The sequence below is a fragment of the Heteronotia binoei genome, chromosome 13, assembly GCF_032191835.1.
Source record: "Heteronotia binoei isolate CCM8104 ecotype False Entrance Well chromosome 13, APGP_CSIRO_Hbin_v1, whole genome shotgun sequence".
NCBI classification, from domain to species: domain Eukaryota; kingdom Metazoa; phylum Chordata; class Lepidosauria; order Squamata; family Gekkonidae; genus Heteronotia; species Heteronotia binoei.
Genome location: NC_083235.1, coordinates 37,205,553 through 37,227,489, shown reverse-complemented (window position 1 = coordinate 37,227,489; position 21,937 = coordinate 37,205,553). Strand labels below are relative to the sequence as shown.

The window sequence follows — 21,937 nt, the reverse complement described above, 5'->3', positions numbered from 1 at the left end:
CCAAGTGTAGAGTAGACTTAAGTATGATCATCTGAGGGGAAAAAACCCACCAAGTACACCTTTCCTTCCTGTTCCAGCAGTTTCGATCCGCATCAAATTAATGAGTTCTTAGTGGGTTTTCTTTTACTTTGATCTTTTCAACAGGCTTCTGTGATTCAATTAGATTAGATATTTGGATTTAGGCTAATTTTCATATGAATGATTGTGTTCTTTTCACCTATTGAAGACATTATTGTGGGTGAAATAAAACACCTATTCAAGCTAAGAGTTTCTCATTCAAAAGGTGTAATAATATACTGGCCTCCCTTCTCCCACCCTTCCCCCCACCCACTGTGGGGGTAAAATGAGAAAGTACAGTTTGTTGCAGTTGGTGGGAGGAGAAGGTGGGCAAAAAAACACCAAAACCTGACAAGGAAAGTGGAAAGAGATGCTGCAGCTGCAGGATTGTTAAAAAGCAAATTATGATCTCTGGAGCCTGCCCTCCCACCTCTAATATTAGTTAAGTGCACCAGTGAACTAGATGCTCTCCAGATAATGACAATACTTTGATTCTGTGGTTATCATAGATAATGATTTAAAAACTAGCATTTTAATTTCATGTTTGTTCATTCATTGATTCTAGGCATCGTTAAAAGGTTCAGGAATCAAAAGATGCTTATAGACGTTCCCTTTACAGAAGCTGGCTGGCATGAGCGTTTTCTTCCAATAAGACAAATGTACCTGTTTCCAAACTCAACAATGATACAGGAAGGTTTTCCATTCAAAACAAACAATCCTGGGCATTACATATTTATTGTGATTTAAAAAAAACGAAAGGAGGATAGAGAAAAGAAAAGAAGGAAAGAGGAGGAAAAGAAAGAAAAGGAGAAAAAGCCAATCTCAGGGTTTTTTAAATTTTTTAAAACACTGCTCTGGGCAGGGAGGAGGGAAATGGCTTCAGGATGGTCGCAATAGCCTGCCAGTCAGCACTTTGCATAGCCTGTTTCCTGCTGGTAACAGGGGAAACCCGTTGATGAAAACCAAAAGGACTACCACATGCTCACTGTGAGAGCAAAGTACATGGTGTTTTGCTTCTGGTCCCCCTAGGGGTAAGTTAAGGATAACATACTGGAGGTGTGTTGTTTTATTCTCACCAGAGCTCTCTGAAGCACATGAGGCAAAGAGCAAGACTGACATTCTCAAGGCCATCCAACAAGAATGTGTGCAGACACTGGTTATTTGATCAGCTAAGGGTGAAAATAGGCAATTTGCTACCTAGAATTTGCTCAGGGGCAACTAGTTCTGCCAGCTTCCAGCTGCTACTCTCTCTCTCGGCTTGACTTCGCGAACGAAGATTTAAGAAGGGTGCAGTAGTCCACGTCTGCTGCAGGCTCGCTGGTGGCTGACAAGACCAATGCGGGACAGGCAGATCCAGCCACAGTGGCTGCAGGGAAAAGTCTGATTTAGGGTTGGTGCTGTAGCAGTGCGATTCTTCCTCAATCTCCTTTTGTCCTCAAGACCAGCTATGCGTGCGTTCTCAAAGGAAAAGACAGCCTGGTGGATGGTGTGCCTCCATGCTTTGCGATCTGAGGCTAGGTCAGACCACTGGTGATGGTTGATGCGACAGGTGCCAAAGGATTTCTTCAAGGAGTCCTTGTACCTCTTCTTTGGTGCCCCTCTATTTCGATGGCCGGTGGAAAGTACGCCATACAGAGCAATCTTGGGAAGGCGGTGGTTTTCCATCCTAGAAATATGCCCTGCCCAGCGCAGCTGCGTCTTCAACAGCAGTGCCTCGATGCTTGTAACCTCCGCCCTCTTGAGGACTTCAGTGTTGGTCACAAAGTCACTCCAGTGGATGTTGAGGATGGTGCGAAGGCAACGCTGATGAAAGCGCTCAAGGAGTCGCAGGTGATGACGGTATAAAACCCACGATTCGGAGCCATAGATGAGGGTTGTCATCACAACCGCTTTGTAAACATTGATCTTTGTGCCTTTTTTCAGATGCTTGTTGCTCCACACTCTTTTGTGCAGTCGGCCAAATGCACAGTTTGCCTTTGCCAGCCTGTTGTCGATCTCCTTGTCGATCTTGGCATCTGAGGAGATGATGCACCCCAGGTAGCTGAACTGCTGGACTGTCTTCAGAACTGATTCACCCACAGTGATGCAGGGAGGGTGATAATCTTCCTGGGGTGCAGGCTGGTGGAGAACTTCTGTCTTCTTCAGACTAACTTCTAGGCCGAATAGCTTGGCAGCCTCTGCAAAGCAGGACGTCATATGCTGCAGAGCTGATACCGAGTGGGAGACGAGTGCAGCATCATCAGCAAACAGTAGCTCTCGGATAAATTTTTCCATTGTCTTGGAGTGAGCCTTTAGTCACCTCAGGTTGAACAGGCTGCCATCAGTGCGATAGCGGATGTAGACACCATCGTCATCATCTAAATCTACTGCGGCTCTTTGAAGCATCATGCTAAAGAAGATCGTAAAGAGAGTTGGCGCGAGAACGCAGCCTTGCTTTACACCTGTGCCTATTGGGAAGGGCTCCGAGAGGTCGTTGCAGTGTCTGACTTGGCCTCGCTGGTCTTCATGTAGCTGGATGATCATGCTGAGGAACCTTGGGGGACATCCTAAACGTTCCAAGATTTGCCACAGGCCTTTCCTGCTAACGGTATCGAAAGCTTTGGTAAGGTCGACAAAAGTCACATATAGACCCTTGTTCTGTTCCCTGCATTTCTCTTGGAGCTGCCTGAGAACAAATACCATGTCGGTGGTGCTCCTGTTAGCTCTGAAGCCGCACTGGCTCTCTGGGAGGAGTTCTTCTGCAATGGTGGACACCAGTCTGTTCAGGAGTATTCTGGCAAGGATTTTGCCTGCGATGGAGAGCAGAGTTATCCCCGGTAGTTGGAGCAGTCTGACTTTTCCCCTTTGTTCTTGTGTAGAGTGATGATGATTGCATCGTGAAAGTCCTGTGGTAGTTTGCCTTGTTCCCAGCAGGTGACAAGTACTTTGTGAAGTGTGCTATGTAGTACTGTGCCCCCATGCTTCCAGATCTCTGGTGGGATTCCATCAACTCCCGCTGCCTTGCCACTTTTCAGTTGCTTGATGGCTTTAACAGTCTCTTCTAGGGTGGGGATCTCATCCAACTCTGTTTTCACTGGTTGAAGTTCTGCTACACAGAACACCAATTAACCGGTAAGTTGTAACTCAGGCCCATAGCTAAGAAGAGGCCCATGGGGCTCAGACTCCTGATAATTTGGCGGCTCCTCATCCCCATCACATCACCCCCATCCCAGGGCCATCCCTCTCACTCCTCCTCCTATTTGATTTGAACCACACAGGAGGGGTACCTAGGAGCAGCTGTTGCCCCTCCCATGCCATTTTAAGGCCCCACCAATCAGCTGATCAGTGGGCTCTTTAAATCCTGTGGGGGGGGGGTGGCAGGAGCAGCTACTGGCCTCCTGTGTGATTTAAAGGGCCCACTGATCCTCTGATTGGTGGACCCTTTAACTCACATAGGAGGCATAACAGCTGCTCCTGCAAGTCCCTCCCATGTGCAGTAGGAAGAGGGGTGGGCCCTGGCCTCTCCAGCTTCCTGCTGTCATCCCCGTGGCAACCCTACCAATAATATTTCTTTCTTTGGTCTCAGTGGCAACTGGCTTTCTTCATTTTCTTGATTTAGGAGACGGTGACTTGAGCAGTCTCTAATAATGTACAGCAATGGCTGCTTTTAAACATTTTTTTTTTTTGCTCCAACAACACATAGAAGATGTCAGTGAGGAGAAAGTGAAGGCAGTGAACATATTAACAACTGAGTAAATATATTCAAGAAAAGTAGGACTTTGGCTTACATATCCAGGTGCATGGTTCTGCTGCAGGCATTTGCCCTAACTAGGGTGTGGACCTAGTTATTTCTATTTCGATGGCCGGTGGAAAGTTCGCCATACAGAGCAATCTTGGGAAGGCGGTGGTTTTCCATCCTAGAAATATGCCCTGCCCAGCGAAGCTGCGTCTTCAACAGCAGTGCCTCGATGCTTGTAACCTCTGCCCTCTTGAGGACTTCAGTGTTGGCCAAGCATATGCACCAGAGAGTTTGTCTACTGGGGTGGTATCACCAAAAAGGATGCATCCACAGTAATGCGCTAGAATTTTCATTGCTCTCTTTAGCCCAATTGGGGTCCTAGAGATCAGCACTGCATCATCCGCATATAGCAGAAGCGGGATATGCCTATCTGCAATCTTTGGAGCATGCACTTCTGGACCACTTAGATGTTCTCCCAGATCATTTATAAAGAGGTTGAACAAGAGTGGGGCCAAGATGCAGCCTTGCTTAACTCCCTTCCCTACTTTGATAGCTTTCGTGAGATGTCCCTTTGGGTTTATCCTTATCCTGATCTTGGTGTCCCTATATAATGCCTTTATCAATGCCAGTAGCCTCTGATCGATTCCCATCCCTCTCAATTTTTCCCACAGTATGTCCCTCTGTACCATGTCAAAGGCAGATTTGAAATCTATAAAGGCAGCGTATAGGGCAGCGGTGCTGTTAGAGGAATATTTGGTAATAAGATGGTCCAATACTACACAATGGTCCAAAGTGGAACATCCCGGTCTAAACCCAGCCTGTTCTTCTCTCAAGATGTTATTATGCTCGATCCACTCCCACAGTTTCTCTTTAAGATGGCTGGCATATAATTTGCTTAGGATACTTAAAAGACTAATAGGTCTATAGTTATACTCCCGATCTGTGCCAGTGTCCCTGGAAGAAATATTAGATTTCAGCTAGACAAATTATTGGCTGATAGGAACAAAGGAACCACTTTATGTGTGGCAAAATTTGCTTCGCGAGCTATAAGTCTCCGGAAGCAATTCTTAAGGGGAATACCCAACTGAATGCCTTGGTTCTGGAATTTAGTCAGTGTTTTGGGGAGGAAATTATATTTTATACTGTCTATGTTTTATTCTCATTATAGTATTGCCTAATTATATTTTATACTGTGTATGTTTTATTCCCCTTATAGTATTGCCTGACTGTATCTTATAGCTTCGCGAGCTATAGATCTCCGGAAGCAATTCCTAAGGGAAATACCCAACTGAACGCCTTGGTTCTGGAATTTAATCAGTGTTTTTGGGGAGGAAATTATTTTTTATACTGTCTATGTTTTATTCGCATTATAGTTGTATGCTGCCCTGAACTCTTTAGAGGAAGAGTAAAGTTAAAATACACTGAGTCAGTAGGATCATCTTGCTCTAATCTTTATCCTAAGCGAAGGAACCTTTCCACACAGGCTGTATCCTTGCACCTGCATCACAAACCAATTTCTTGTATGTACATCCTCACACCTCTGTTAAGGATCTTCTGTCCAGAGTCTTGTGCTCCCTGGACTTTGCACTCCTTCTTCCATCAGGAAGGCAAGCAATGACCATGTCATGGATCTTCTGTAGGAACTTGCCTATATTAAGACCAGTATACAAGGTTAGAATCAACATTTTGTTCTCGTTTATTTACTTGGCTGCAACCCACTATTTGTGTTTTTGTTAATAAACCTAAATTGTTTGTTACAGTAGACCTTAATGTACTGACCTGGGGAAATTCTGCCTAATCTTACCTCAGGTCAAGTCAATGCCAGTAACATTCAAGTTACTGAGAAAATATATGTTAACTATTTAGGGAAGCAGGAAATTTTAGATATTAGAAGCATGTGGAATTTAACTCAAGACTTCAATCAGATCTCTCTGTCTTCATGGGAAGTTCTGCTGATCTTTAATTCACTAGGCGATGACAACTATTTGTTACAGATGGGTTTCCGAGTGTTAGTCTCAGTGGTAAAACTGTTTCTAATCATTTTCCTCAAGTGATCTTTGGATTGTCAGAGTAAGGAGAAAAATAAGGACTCTCCAAAGAATCCCAGGGATGTCACACTTCTACAGCATGAGTACATGATCAAGAGGTGGGAATCCTTTCAATTCAGAGTGGAAGCAAATGGAGCATCCAAGCAGCCAGTTTTGGGTGACCAACAAAAGAAAAGCCACTCCTCCTGCTATTTGAATAAATGCAATGAGCAGTTAAACAAACTTGCTTTGTGTTTCCAGGTGTCTTATTACTGCCAGATGATCAAATTATCACCAGAGAAGTACAATTTGGAGGTGAGATCTGTAAAGATTCCAGAAAAAGCCTTCATAGGATCTTGCAGTTGGGAGAAGGGGCTTGCGTTGCTTATGGAGAAAGAAGCAGAACTTTTGGGCAAGACTGCTGTAGAACACTGCAGGGACCTACATTGGATTGGTTACTCACACACAAACTAGGTTACTTACTAACATATTTTAAAAACCATGCAAAGGTTTCTTGAATAGCCTGGAGGTAAGTTGGAAGTTTTAGAAACCCAGAGTTATTTAAGCATTAAAATGTCAGAACTTTTAAAGCTCAACAGACTTTTGGGAAAGAAAAATTGTCTGACTTGATTTTATTTAAATATACCTTCTGGACTGAAAATATCTTACCTGTAGCAAGAAGGAAAAGTATAACGATGATGAATGTAAGAGAAATAAGTCTTAAGAGAGGAGGTGAGCATGGCAAACCTACAGAAGGAACCCACTAAGCTGGAACTTACAGCGTACTAACTAGTTGGTATCTCACAGTTTTGCAGCAGAAATCTAAATGTGATTCTAGACAAATGGCAGCGATTTTTGCGCTACATGAGTCTGCCCTTGAACCTGACCTGGAAACTGCAGCTGGTGCAAAATTCAGCAGAAGGATCATAACCTTTCTGAAAGTCAAACTCCCAAACATGTCCTAAACTCCCAAACAGCCATTTTCTAGGGTTGCCAACCACCACTATCTCAGAGGAGTGGCTAAACCTCACAATTTATTTATTTCAATCTATATTCCACCCTTCCCACAAGTGAGCTCAGGGCGGATCATGGGGGCTGGAGATCACCTGATGAAAATGGCTGCTTTAGAAAGTGGACTCTATGGAATTCTACCCCACTGTTTCCCACCCCAAACTTTGCCTTGCAAGGTACCTCCCTCAAATCCCCGTTTCAAGCTGTTTATTTCTCTGGCAGTGAATTCCACATTTTAATCACTCCCTGTGCAAAGAAGTATTTTCTTTAGTCCATCCTGAATCTACTGCCCATCAATTTCATTGGATGCTCCCTAGTTCTAGTATTTTGGGAGAAAAATTTATTTCTCAACTCTATATGGGTTCATAGATCCAACTATCTCACATTTGAGTTCCTTAGGAACTCTTGGGGATATGTCTTCAGGACCTGGAGACTTATTAGTTTTTCATTTCTCCACTCTAGAACTTCACCTCTGGTCACCTAAATTTAGCTGAGTTCTTCAGACTCCCTTCCTTAAAATAGATGTGACATGGGTACTTGCTCCACACTTTCCACAGTGAAAACAAAAAAAAAGCAAAAAAGTCATTGCCATCTCCCCATCTTCCTTTAGCAACCCCTTTATTCTTTTTTTCATCCAAAGGCCCAGCTGTTTTTCTGGCTGGATTCCTGTTCTGGATAGTTTTTTAAAATGTGTATTTTTGTCTTGAAGCTTTTAGCAACCAGCTCCTGAAAATCTTTTTGCATGCCTAATTATTGACTTATATTTCTTTTGCCAGAGCCTGTTGTCCTTCATTGGGGCAGGCTTTCCACTTTTTTAAAAAAGCCTCTTTGTTTTTTCTAGCTTCCTTGACTTGCACTGTTAACCACACAGGTCTATTTTTAGATTTGACAGTTCCTTTCCTAACTGTGGAATGCATTCTATCTGGGCTTCAGCTAGTTATTTTAAATATCTTCCAAGCATTGTCTAGGGATTTGACTCTGTTTCCTTTTCAGCTTCCTTTTAACTATTCTGCTCATTTTTGTAAAGTTGCCTCATCTGAAATAAATTGTTACAAGATTTAGGGGTAACTTTCCATTGACCTGAATACTGAACTAGGATTGTGGTTGCTGTTCCCAATTGGTGTAACAAGCTCTGCATGCCTCACCAGATCTTGAAACCTATTCAGAACCAATTCAAAGATCATTACCCCTCTGGTTGCCTCTGTGACCAATTGTTCTAGTGCACAGTCATTTATGATGTCTAGGAATCCCATTTTTACAGCATGAGTCAAGCACATATTTACCCAATCAGTGTGAACGTAGTTGAAGTCTCCCAGTATAACATCATCTGCTTTAGTCACCTCCCTTATTTAATTCTTCATTTCAAGATCATCCTCAAAGGTTTGATCAGATGGGTGATAGTACATTCCCACTTTTAAGTAACCTTTAGGGCCCAGTATTTCCACCCATCTGTTGAGGAGTTAATTCCCTTGATGTTTTCTAATGTATTGGATTCTATGCCCTCTTTGATGTACAATGCAACACCACCTACCTGTCCTGCCTATAGAGCTTATAGCCATGAATGACTGCATCCCATGGATTTTCCCCATTTCACCATGTTTCTAAGATACCTACTATATCTAAATTTGTATTGAGCACCAAGCACTCAACTCTCCCATCTTGGGTTGGAGACTCCTACCATTGTCATAATGAGTTTCCATCTATATAATGTGTTTCCATCTCCCTCAGCCCTAGTTGGCTCACTTGGCCCTCATTCACCATTCTACCATCACTCCCAAGTCCTATTATGCTCCTATCAATATTACCTTGAGTGTTTATGCAAACATCCCTTAGGACTAGCATGTCCCCAGCTCCTTTCCCCCCGATTAGATGAAAAGCTGTTCTACCACCTTTTGTATATCAATCAGCAGCAGCTTGGTTCCCTTTTGGCTGAAGTGAAGCCTGTCTCTTTTGCACAGGTTCAGCTTGTCCCAGAAAGTTCCCCAGTGCCTAAAAATCTAAACCTTTCTTCCCTGCACCACTTTCTCATTCACACATTGAGATCCCTGATCTGTGCCTGTCTAGCTGGCCTTGCACATGGGATCAGCAGCACTTCTGTTATTTTGAGGTCCTGGCCTTTTACATTCTGCCTAGTAACCTAATTTCTTCCTCCAAGGCCACGACTACATTTCCATGTACCCCACCATACAACTGACTACAGTAGGCAGAACTGTACAACTGAGCCCACCCCAGTGAGTGACAGTACATTGTTTTCCCAGGCAGACACACACCAGGAGCAGGGAAGGAGGAAAAGCTGAAGACAAAGAGGCAGATAAAGGTAGGTTGGCTGGAGAGTGGGGAGGAAGTGAAAAAAGGGGAGAGGCTATGGATACTTTAAGGGAAAAAAGTAATAGTGGAGGGAGATGAAAATGATCCCCTCCAAAACTTTGCATACCTCCTGCTTGTTAATATCCATTTCCCTTTTTCCAAATGGCCACATCCTAGTTTTTCTCATCTGACCTTAATACATGATGTGTTAATATAGGAGCTGGCACAAACACTGCAATTTAAAATATTTTCTATTTGTGGGTGTGTGCACCTTGGATTATGCTTGGGAGTGGGGTTGAGTTTTATCATCTGGCATGTGTGATCCTTTGAAAGTAAAAAGTATTGCTAGGATTGCACATACCTGGAGTGCAGCAGTTCTTAAAGTTTCCACTGACACTGTGTGGATCAATCCTTTGCAAACCATCACATTGACATAAGCCAGTACATGAGGGAATGACTGAAAGTCCTCATTTATTATTGTACTTGAACTCACAAAGCTGCTTTTATTGTTGTTGCTGTCAAGTCACAACTGAACTCATGGTGATCTCATATAGAGTTGTCAAAGCAAGAGATTTGCAGAGGCGGTTTGTCATTGCCTGCCTCCACATAGCAATCCTGGTATTCCTTAGTGGTCTCCCATCAAAATATTCAGGGATGCCCCTACTTAGCTTCCAAGATCTGATCAGACCTGGCTATACAAGTCAGGGCTAGCTTGAAAGAGTCTGAATTGGTCTATGTCTAATTAGGGGAGGGATGGTGGCTCAGTGGTAGAACATCTGCTTGGTAAGCAGGAGGTCCCAGGTTCAATCCCTAGCATTTCCAACTAAAAAGGGTCCAGGAAAGTAGGTGTGAAAAACCTCAGCTTGAGACCCTGGAGAGCCGCTACCAGTCTGAGCAGACAATACTGACTTTGATGGACCAAGGGTCTGCTTCAGTATAAGGCAGCTTCATATGTTCATATGGATCTATAGTAATAAAAGAATTGGCCTATCTGTCCATGTCTTTTTATTTTGGGAGGGACTGTGGCTCAGTGGTAGAGCATCTGCTTGGGAAGCAGAAGGTCCCAGGTTCAATCCCTGGCATCTCCAAAAAGGGTCCAGGCAAGTAGGCGTGAAAATCCTCAGCTTGAGACCCTGGAGAGCCGCTGAGAAGACAATACTGCCTTTGATGGACCAAGGGTCTGATTCAGTATAAGGCAGCTTCATATGTTCATATGCTCTAAAGATTACTCTGCTCTGACTGGCAGCTGCTCTCCAGGGTCTCAGGTAGACCTTTTCCACATCACATTATCTGGAGATATTGGGGACAAAACCTGGGATCTCCTGCATATGAAGCAGGTGCTCATCACCTTGCCCTCCAACTGTAGCCACTTGACCTTTGTGGCTACAATGCATCAAAACTATGTGCACACGTAATGCATATTGCAGGACATCTTTGAAATACCTCCTGCACTGAGATGGACATACATAGTTGCCATATTCTAACCAGATTACTCTTTGCATTTTGGAGTACCCAAACTTGTTTCACAAATCTACTGGCTTTGTTTATTGCTACACTTTCCCCAAGTACCTCATTTTCATTTCAGCTTAAGTATATCCCTAATTACACAAAGTTAAACCAAAACAAGCCACTTCAGGGGATTATATTCACTAAGGAAAATACTTCATCTTCTCCCTCAACACCCTCCTAGTAAAAGGTTTGTGGGTTGTTTTTTTGCTTCCAGTGCAGTGGCTCAAGTCCCACAGTTACTAACAACCTTTGTTAAGACTAGTATGAGCTCTCTTGATTTATCATAGCTCCACTATCAGGAACTCCTCACAGTTTAATGTTACTATCATCTGCTCTCAGTTCTTTTTCTAAAAAGTCAGATCTGTCCCCAACAACAGGAAGGGGTCCAGAGAGCTGCAAAACTGGCAACCCTACTTTTGAGATGGGCTGAAATTGCAGGAAGGATTTGGTTTCAAGACAGCACTCCTTGCAGTTTGCTGATGTGAAAGCCAACAAGAATGCACTCAGATGCCATTAACATGGAACCTGAGGAGAATGTTGCACATGAAAGCACTTGGACCAACAAAATAACTTCTGATGATCTCTAAAAGTCTGTAGGGGAATGACCCTGAGCACATGCCATTCCACATATGAAACCTAACACAGTATTTTGAGTTTTTAAGCCTAAAACTTGGATCTTATCAAATCTCAGAAGCCAGCCTGATCTTATCAAATCTCAGAAGCTAAGCAAGATCAGCTCTGGCAAGTATTTGAATGGGAGACCACCAAGGAATACCAGGGTTGTGATGTGGAGGCAGGCAATGGCAAACCACCTCTGAATGTCTCTTGCCCTGGAAGTCCTATGGCTGGATGTGACTTGAAGGCAAAAAAATAACAATAAGCCTGAAAACAGATAGCTATCCAATCAATTCAACATGGGAGAGATAATATCCTCTTTATTTTCTATGTGTTTGCAGTGTATATTGGCTTTCTCTGTTGTGTTGAACACCCTTAATTCTGACCACTACTCTGGGTAATGGCATCCTTGCTTTCCCTCACCCAAGAGTCCACCGACAGGCTTGGGAAATCATTCTGAAGCATCTTTCAGACACTTGCTCAAGTAGTAGGAGGGACAGTTTCACCTGTTTCCTTCCTTTGCCTTTATTGTGCAGCTTTGTCCATGCATATCCCCCAAACTCTAATATATCATCATTGTGATGCTCATGGGTACTGGTGAGGGGAGGCAAGTACTTCAACAAGCACCTTGCACTGCTACTGCACAGGATCCAACCCTTCACAAGGTTGATAAGTATACACTGGCTTAGATCCAAAAGAACATTTCTGCGGACTGAATGATTTCAACCCATGGAGTATTATCTTCTTACTTCCGGCTGCGGCCCCAAATGCACTTTAATGCTGCTCCCCAAAGTCATTCCCTACAAATAGAAAACTGTTCTACCTACAGTAGTGCTCCCTTGGATGCAAGCCAGTGACAAAATACCATTCCAGAATTGCCTTTTCAGGGTTCACAGAGAGGCTTGTGTCAGCCTTTGTCCATTGCGCTCCCAAGAGTTTCCAATCCTGCCTTATATTATGACTGACAACACTGTGGTACTATGAGACACAGCAGAGTTTACAAATACTTGTACAATGAGTACTACTGTAGTGCAATGGCTAAGATCTGGAAACTAGGGAACTCTCAGTTTAACCCTTCCCCACCCAATACAAGCCATGGGCCTCAACCACTTATCTTTAATGCAAGGCTAAAGATATCTGCTATAAGTAGTACTTAATTATGTGAAGGTTTTTCAAAATGGTAATTTGCTTTTTCAGCATTAAGTATCATTTGGTCTGCCACCTCTTATAAATATTTCCCCCGTTTTCATCCTTTCCCCTCTGGTCTGCAACCCCATGAGTCCTTTGTTTGAACTGGGGAATCTCAAATTTCCCCTCTTGACATGACCTGCATTGCACCAAGCCTGAAAGCCTAGTCAACTGAGGTTACCGAATTATATCAATCCTACCAGTTAAACATTCCAGATATTTGATTTGGATGAAGCAGTATAATTGCGGGTCAGTCCGGTTAATTTTGCATAAACAGTCACCCAATCTGTCAGCAGCTCCACGATTCCATTTCCCCCAAGCCCTCTAAAATAAGAAATAACGGTAGGGTGGAGGTCACCGTCTTTTAACATGTACGTCATTTTTATTTATACAAGGATAGAGAAAGACTGCAGCAGTATTTGTTTTTGCTTGAGATCACCTAGGATTAGCACTGCTAATTAAACCGCTAGAAATTTAGTTTAGGATCAGATGTTGGGATCGTGGCTAGGAGGTGAACGAACGAAACTTCCCATCTGTCGCCAAACATTGAAAGTAGGGAACATCTAAATTTATACATGACGTACAGACAGAATGCTGCTTCTCTCTGGAGGATTGAGTCTCTCCTGTTTTCTTGTGGAAGAAGCATACAAAGCCCAGATTCCCCAAGCGCAGTATTTAGGTAATATGTAGATAGAAAAACCATCCCAGCAGTCTCTCTTATGGTTCCTCCCATTTAGATTCCTCACTCTGGGCTCACAATTCACAGCAATTTGTTTCATTGCCAGCATGAATAACTTTGCTGTTAGGAGTAAGGCCTGGCTAGCAGCACTGAGGTGTATGTGTAGGGGGGATGTTCCAGAGGCTTTAAGACTAGGGCTCTTGGAAGACATCCCTCTCTCATTCTTTTGCTATTAGGCTGGGACTCTGCCGATGTTTAAGGACGGCATCAGAATAAAGAGGAGCCACAGAGCGTAAAGGAGGAGGTGGCAGCAGTGAGGTTCGCCCAGGCCAGGCCTGACAGCATGAGTGTGCACTTTTCCACTACAGCCTGACCCAGGTCACATGGCAGGAAGCAGGAACAGGAGAAGCAAAAGGAAACTGCTTTCTCCAGAAAAAGGAATGATCAGGGGAAAGAAGTGGCACAGGGACAGCAAGTGTAAACTTTCCTTTGTTAATAACTCTAGCTAGGTGTCCTACAATCCTGTCATCCAGTTTCGGAAGGTGAAAAGAGAGTTCATGGTCCTCAAGAACTGGGAACCTCATATTGGCTTGACCGAGGTTTCCGCTGTGGGAGAGCCTTGGCTTCTTTGTTGAGTGTGCCCAAATGCGCTTGTGCAGTTGGGGCTGGCGGACCTGCCTCAGGGCCAGGACCAGTACCAGTTCCATTGGTTCCCATGGGGTAAGTCTGGCTGAGGTTGTTCGTGTTCCCAGGAGGAGGCCTGGACCTGGAACCTGACTGGTACCAAGGCCCATTTCTGTACCGATTTGAATTGGGGTGCAGGGCCCCATTTTGCCGTTGTCCTTGGGGCCTGTAGCCTTGTCCAGGTCTCCTGTTACCCTGGAACCCCTGAAATGGAAAGATTGATCAACATGAGGAATGCTAGCTTAGAAAGAGGAATGGCATTTGGCAAGTAAGAGAGATTTGTCAACTGACCAGCTAAATACTGACCAAATAATGGACAGATATTTGACCCGTGAATTGATCTTACTATAAAAGGAACTTGGCAGTCATGCACACCCTGGCATTCCTATCGCACAATGCCTTGTTTCCCTGGCCCAATTGTTTTGCCACTCCAAAATGAACAAACATGGCGCTCCCTACTCCTGGCAAAATGCCTCTTGGAGTTGCACAGATGTAGGAGAAAGCACAGCAGGAGGTTGGAATGCAGAGCCATAGCTCTGGCCAGGATGAGCCCAGAATGAGTTGGCCTCAGTTTTTGTGGTAGCCTCTCGGTTGCTGTGGTGCTCCTATTATAAGCTGGACACAGAATCATAGAGTTAGAAGGTACTTCCAAGGTCATCTAGTCCAACCTCCTCCACAATGCAAGAAATTCACAAATACTGCCCCCCCCCCCCCACAAATCCACATTGCTGTCAGATGACCATTCAGCCTCTGTTGAAAAACCTCCAAAGAAGGAGAGCCCACCACCTCCCGAGGAAGCCTGTTCCACTGAGGAACCACTCTCACCGTCAGGAAGTTCTTCCTAATGTTGAGCTGGAAACTCTTTTGATTTAATTTCAACCCACTGGTTCTGGTCCTACGTTCTGGGGTGGCAGAAAACAATTCCACACTATCCTCTATATGACAGCCCTTCAAGTACTTGAAGATGGTGATGGTATCACCTCTCAGCCATCTCCTCTCCAGGCTAAACATGCCCAGCTCCTTCAATCTTTCTTCATAGGACTTGGTCTCCAGACCCCTCACCATCTTCATTGCCCTCCTCTGGACCCGTTCCAGCTTGTCTATATCCTTCTTAAAATGTGGTGCCCCAAACTGAACACAATACTCCAGGTGAGGTCTTACCAGAGCAGAGTAAAGCGATCCCATCACTTCAAATAACCTGGACATTATACTTCTGTTAATATGGCCCAATATTGCATTTGCCTTTTTAGTCACCGGATCACACTGTTTACTCATGTTCAGCATATGGTCCACTAAGACCCCTAGATCCTTTTCACACATACTACTGCCCAGACAAATCTATCCTATAACCATGCATGGGATTTTTTCTACCTGAATGTAGAACTTTACATATATCCCTGTTAAAATTAATTTTATTGGTTTCAGCCCAGTTTTCCAGCCTGTCAAGATCATCCTATATCCTGGTTCTGTCTTCTACTGTATTTACAACCCCAATTTAGTATCATCTCCAAATTTAATAAGCATTCCCTTGTTTTCTTCATCCAAATCATATATAAAGATGTTGAACAAAACAGGTCCCAGGACAGATCCTTGAGGCATTCCACTTGTCACTCCTCTCCAAGAGGATGAGGAACCATTCACAAGCACTCTTTGGATGCGATCTGTCAACTAATTACAGATCCACCTAATGGTAACAGGAGCCAAACCACATTTTACCAACTTGTCAATAAGGATAGTGTGTAGAACCTTATCAAAAGCCTTGCTGAAATCAAGATAAACGATGTCTTCAGCATTCCCCTGATCCAGCAAGGTAGTCATTTTCTCAAAAAAAGAGATCAAGTTAGTCTGACATGGCTTGTTCTTGAGAAACCCATGCTGGCTCTTAGTAATCACAGCCATCCTTTCTAAATGTTCTAGGACTGACTGTTTGATGATTTGTTATAAAACTTTTCCAGGTATTGATGTCAAGCTGACAGGTCAGTAGTCATCCAGATCTTGAAGATGGGGACAACATTTGCCTGCCTCCAATCTTCCAGCACCTCACCTGTTCTCCAAGAATTCTCAAAAATAATAGCCTCAGAAATTACATCTGCAAGCATAAATACATCCGTAGCACAAATGCAGCAGAAGAGGCACACACGTGCGGCTAATTCAAAGGCTAATTGCCACAACACCATCAACAGCAGCAGGCAGAACAAGGCCATTATTACCTCACGGTAGGGCTGGTATGGGCGGTTTGCCACATTGCCAGGCGTTTCTGTCGGGGCTGACTGTTTCTTATTGGCTGTTGTAAGGCTTGAAGCAGAAGCAGAGGCACTCTCTGTGGTGGTGGATTCATTTGGGCTGCTCACAGATACGGACGTGACAGAGCTGCACCGCGACCTGGTTGAGTAACTGTTTTTTGGATGGGAAACTGAAATGGGAACACAAAGTAAGCTTTTTCAAATGGCTTATAGTAACTCACGGCCACCTGATGGCTTGAATCCAGTGATGTGCAAGCAGAAATATGAGTGACTTAGCACAATTCTGACTGTGCAAGATCTTGTGCAACACTTAGCGCTTTCCTCCCTATATGCCCAAAAATTAGTTCTGAAGATCTTGCACAATTGGAAACACAAGTGAATATACAAAAAAGATTGACAGCACAAGTGGCCACCACAGTCTTTTTCTTGCATTTCCACAACCCAATACCTCTTATATAAAGCAGTTACTCAAGGAATATTTCTCTTTTGAAACTGATGCCCTTTTGGAGGTACTACTACAGTTCCAACTATTAGTTATGTAACAGGAGGCCCTGGGGCATGGTCAAAAGCCAAGCCTAAGGCAGAACAACTTTCAAATTATCTGTTATTGCCTTTAGTAATTTTTGGCTTTACATAAACAATGCAAAATATTGTTTCACAGACAACTGTTTCACTTCAGTGCATCCCTTTATAACGGAAACTGAGGGGTAGAACAGACAATTCCTTACTTTGAAAACCGCCCATGAAACAAATGGCATATGTTAAATCTCGCAGCACCAATTTCACTGGGAAATGTATTCTAAAGCAGTGGGGCCACCACACAAAAACCCTTATTTAACATCTACATCAACTCCAGTTCATAGGCAGGTAGCATGGTCAACAGGACCTCTTCAGCTGAGGCTTACAGAAAAAAATCCAACACATTTTCCCCTAAAAATTTCTTGCGATGGCTGCTCTACCAATAACAGCTTTTTCACTTACCCTAGCCTTATCATCATATGAATGTGATACCTGTCAGAGGCTCACAACTGTAGCGAGCTGCATAAGCTGGTCCCAAGGCATTCTGATAGTGAGTTAGACAGAAGACAGTACTTTTTCTGTATATTTCATGCTCAGTCCATTATATAGGTTGACTCACCGTGTCCAAAGGTGTCAATAGTCTTTTTTAGCCCATCTAGGTCACAAGTGAAGCGAGCAACTCTCCCAAGATCTTCATCATACTTGCGCTCACTGACAAAGTGCTGAATGGGAGACAAATGCTGGCACATTAACATGGTTTCTTGCAAGGCAAAATCATGGTTTCAAGAGAAGCACAGCTCAGAGGGCAACACAGCTATCTACTCCTTTATCTGTCCCACCTATACAGTTGCAGGGCAAGGAAAATCTGAAAAGGCCAATCAGGGCAGTAGTGCTATCTGCAGTAAGTCACAAGGTATGAAAAACATTACAAAGTCTATACGAAGAATTCATGATGGAATAGCTGTTACAGTAGGCTACATTTCTAAATACAGTGGGATTTTGTCAGAACTCTTAGATAAGTTCATTCTGCGCTCTGGTGGTGGAAAGAGGTAGCATGCATAAGAGCTGCACAGCTGGCCAAAATAAGGAAGCATACTGGTGTCTAGAAAATTAAACATTTATATAGCACCTTAGAAGTATTTTAGTGTTTCACATATTACCTTGTAATCCTTACAACCACCCTATAAAGTCAATAATTCCCTATGAGTACAGGTCGAAGGAAGAAGGATAAAAGAAATGAATCTGAGACACACTGTCACTTGATTAGGAAGGAACCTCCAAAAACATTCTTATGGGCATTTCTCTCTGAATCAGAGTGCAACAGTCTTGAGGCAAGAGAAAAGGCAGGTACATATATATTTAAACCAAAAAAAAAAAAAAGCAAAATTCCGAAATAACTTGTTTGAAAAAAATGTCCATTATGGAACAAGCTATTTTATTCTTAGCTGCACAATTTTTCAAAATTTTGAATTTGTGTTATAATTATGCAGGAAAGGCATAAAGTTAAAAATATGTCTGCTCAGTGATAACAACACTGCCTGATTTCTAAAGCTCTATCAGAACAGCACCAAACAAATTTTTCCAACTTTATTTTTGTAACCAAAATCATCAGGAATCTCCCCTCTTTTAAAAGTCAAACCAAAAGTTTTGGCAGCTTCAATTTTAAGATTCTGGGCTGGATCCTATACTAATGTTTTTTTAATCAATATTATACTGAATCAGACTCTTGGTACATCAATGTCAGATTTGTTTACTTCATCCTGCAGTGGCTCTCCAGGGTCTGAGGCAGAGGTCTTTCACATCATCTACTACCTGAAACTTTTGACTGGAAATGCCAGGGACTGAAGCTGGGACCTTCTGTATGTAAGACATGATCTACCACTGAGCCACTCCCCCTCCACCAAACTGCACCTCAGTGACCCCCACTGATTTCCACAAAATGCTATTCCTGGGCAATTAGGTGACTCTGAAGAAGAAAATGGGGAGGGAAGTGGGGGGGGGGGGGGGGTTGGCAGCAAGAAGAGGGAAACTGGCAGAAACTGCCCCTTATCCTTCTGTCAGTGCAAAAATTTAATCTGGATCCAACCCTTTGTCAGAACTGCCCCTTTCTTGTTAAGTATTTTCACAACAGAGCAGTAGCCAGTTTCTTAAACAGTATATATGCCATTCCTGAGGACACTGTTTTACAGATGGATTCATCAATCCCATTAGCATCCAATCCAGATGGGAGTGTCAAACCAGCACAGAGGTTCTTCCCAGTTTTGCTGCCCGCAATTCATCTTTACATAAGATGCAGAGAGCTGAGCTCAGGCCTACATATAATAAAAAGTGCACACACTCCTGCAGACCAAGTACATGTTTTTGGTAAGGGAGGAATACAAAAGGGCTGAACTACGTTTATTTGGGGCTAAGAGATTTTATTCCAAATTAAGGATCCCAGCTTCCACTTCGGGCATCACAGCTGCCTCAGCTGTCCAGTCTACACAATAAGCTTAACAGTCAAATAAAGGTTCACACAGCCCACCCACCTTGATGTCAGCTCTAAGCTCTACCAACTGCTCCTCTGACATTCGGACTGCCACGTCAGTCAGCTTCTTCAGCGCCTCTGCCTTCTTTTGTCGGCTGCTTAAGATCTCCACTGAAAAATAAAGAAGTGGAGTGCAAAACATTATTACACCTGAGACAGCAGTGTTTCTAACTCACTGTAAGAAACAAACCTAAAACCCCCATTAAAGCAACTGCTAAAACCGCAAGCCTCTAAAGGCCAATCCAAATCTTGCAGTTCTGAATCTTGCCAAATCCACAAAGAAACTCCTGACAGTTAGAGCGGTTCCTCAGTGGAATAGGCTTCCTTGGGAGGTGGTGGGCTCTCCTTCCTTGGTGGTTTTGAAACAGAGGCTAAATGGCCATCTGACATCAATGCAGATCCTGTGAATTTAGGGGGAGGTATTTGTGAATTTCCTGCATTGCGCAGGGGGTTGGACTAGATGACCCTGGAGGTCCCTTCCAACTCTGATTCTATGAGAGAGCTGCCTCTTAACATGACTTCACTGTTCTGCCTTGATAAGCATGGTGGCATTTGTTAAGGTCTCAGTTGACATCAAGACTCTAAAATGGCACATATGGGAGACACAGTCTCTTTGGTATTTAGCCCTTTACAGTTCAAGTCAGTAACCTGTTTGGAAGATAAGCAGCCAGTGTAGTACTGGTATAATGTAGTACTGTAAAAAGGTAAAGGTAGTCCCCTGTGCAAGCACCAGTCATTTCCGACTCTGGGGTGATGTTGCTTTCACAACCTTTTCATGGCAGACTTTTTTAAAAAGGGTGGTTTGCCATTGCCTTTCCCCAGTCATCTACACTCCCCCCCCCCCCCCCAGCAAACTGGGTATTCATTTTACCAACCTCGGAAGGATAGAAGGCTGAGTCACTGTAGGACTGGTCTAATGCGACATAAGGGTCCCAGAGCAGGAAACTTGCCACATTTTGCACCAGATAAAGTTTCTGGACAATTATTACAGTCAGCTCCACTCAAAGCATATTATCAGTCTTTCCTTGATATTCAAGGCATCAATGCTTCCTGTTACAAGGCTTGTAACCTTGTCTGCTGATAAGTATTCTGGGAGAGTTCACTACGCCATTTTATTTGGTGTTTTTTACCTTCAAGTTTTCCACCAATAGTGAAATTCCAATGCTGTGTTCTAGCTCTAGGTCTTTGCTGTTTCTGTGGAGGCCATCCTTCATATTTGAAGAGGCTTCTGCAGCCACAAACGCTGATGCAGGTAGAATGTACCATTCTAATATATGGTGTGACATTTAAAAAAACATTTGGGTGACCTTTTCCCTATTCTCTTCCATTTCCCTTCTCTATGTTTAGGCTAGGACATTTCTGACTCTGACAACAGCCAAAGTAAAAATTGGTTTTTATCCTCTTCCTAGCACTTGGGAACATTTTTCATTTAATTATCACTTCAGGATTTTTTTTTTTTTGGGGGGGGGTGTCATTTAAGGTTGTTTTGTTGTCATTCCCCACAACTCCTAATTGTCCGGAAAAGTGGCTAGGTAAGAAGAGCTAAATCCTTTCCCACTCATGTTTTCCATTTTCTAAGGACGAATTTTAATCAAGTGTGGTGGAGACTCAGGTTCAAATCCCTGCTTGCCATGAAGCTTACTGGGCCTATCATGCCTCTCATGCCAACCTATCTAAAAGGGATGTTGTGAGGGTAAAACAAAGGAGAGAAGCACTGTGTATGCCACCTTGAGCTACTTGAATAATGGGATTAAAGATGCACTGAAGGCACTTCCTTGTTGGCTTCACTGTTATAAGATTAATTATGTCATTTTCCTCCTGTATTCACTTCCCTGTTAATATTAATTCAGTTTGCAAAGTCTGCATGGGCCCTTGCACATTACCAACTTACCCTCCATATGCTCCCACAGTTGAGAGAGCTGTGGCTACACCACAGAGCTACCCAAAGACTGCAAAGGGGGTTCTGCTCCCCCCACAGTCTCCTAGTGCTGCATTTCTCTTTTGTCAGCTTGGAAGAGTCTCCATAACACCGGCACCCTAGAGTAGGCTGGACCCTTCCCCGGTCAGCAGAGAAGATTAAAATATGGTGGAGCAATGGGGAAAGAGAATGACAGCAAATTCTTTTCCTTCTCTGGTCATTCCTGACCACAGTTCTGCTCACTTTATTGTTCAAGTGGCAAATTTGTCTACATTTTTTTCTTTAGCACATTGCATAAAACAAGCATCCAACAGCCCTTGGAGTCAGATGACTATACCAGGCAGATAAGAGATTGCTTTGCCCTTAAGAAACATTTCATACAATGTCTTTTTAGGTGATTTTAGTGTCGAAGCAGGTAGTTTCATTCCTGCTTCTGCACAGCTAGTTGGAATGCTGCTGCCATAGCTGGCCCACTGAGAGCAAGACTGACCAGAATATCCTACTGCCCGGTACATACAGGGTAGCCTTAAAGCGTGTTCATTTCATTATGGACTCTCACATATCAGCTTTGGCTGATATGCCAGCAACAGTCATTCCTCAAAAGATGCAATCTGGCTGCAGGGATCCATGCTCCAATTACATCCAAGTTTATGACAAAGTTAGAGTCCAATAACACCTTTAAGACGAACAAAGTTTTATTCAGGTAGTGAGTTTTTGTGTGCATGCACACTTTGTCAAACAGGATGGAATCAGACTTGCTTGCCCATGTGTATGCATGTATGTTATATATTTATGTTAGAGGTTGAACAGCAAATTAGCATACAATATAATGAAATGTTTTAACAGATGCAAACAGAAGTAACAAGCTAAGTTCATAATGTCGTTATAGTTTAGATTCAAAAATGGGAGAAAACAGGCAAATGTCTCAGAGTGTT

The 21,937-nt window shown here is 43.3% G+C and overlaps 2 protein-coding genes across 3 annotated transcripts in view; both read right to left on the bottom strand.

Annotated features, from left to right (window-relative positions):
- DNAJC22 (DnaJ heat shock protein family (Hsp40) member C22) overlaps window positions 1–21,937 on the bottom strand; it is a 144,639-nt gene that overhangs the window by 64,647 nt on the left and 58,055 nt on the right. The window lies entirely within an intron of this gene.
- SPATS2 (spermatogenesis associated serine rich 2) overlaps window positions 12,795–21,937 on the bottom strand; it is a 57,549-nt gene continuing 48,406 nt past the window's right edge. For both annotated transcript variants that reach the window (XM_060253458.1, XM_060253460.1), the window contains exons 10-13: window positions 19,086–19,195; window positions 17,177–17,279; window positions 16,006–16,208; window positions 12,795–13,999 (exon numbers count right to left, since the gene is read on the bottom strand). In XM_060253458.1, the coding sequence (XP_060109441.1) occupies window positions 13,676–13,999; window positions 16,006–16,208; window positions 17,177–17,279; window positions 19,086–19,195 (740 nt within the window). In that variant the 3' untranslated portion in view covers window positions 12,795–13,675. The remainder of the gene's footprint in view (window positions 14,000–16,005; window positions 16,209–17,176; window positions 17,280–19,085; window positions 19,196–21,937) is intronic.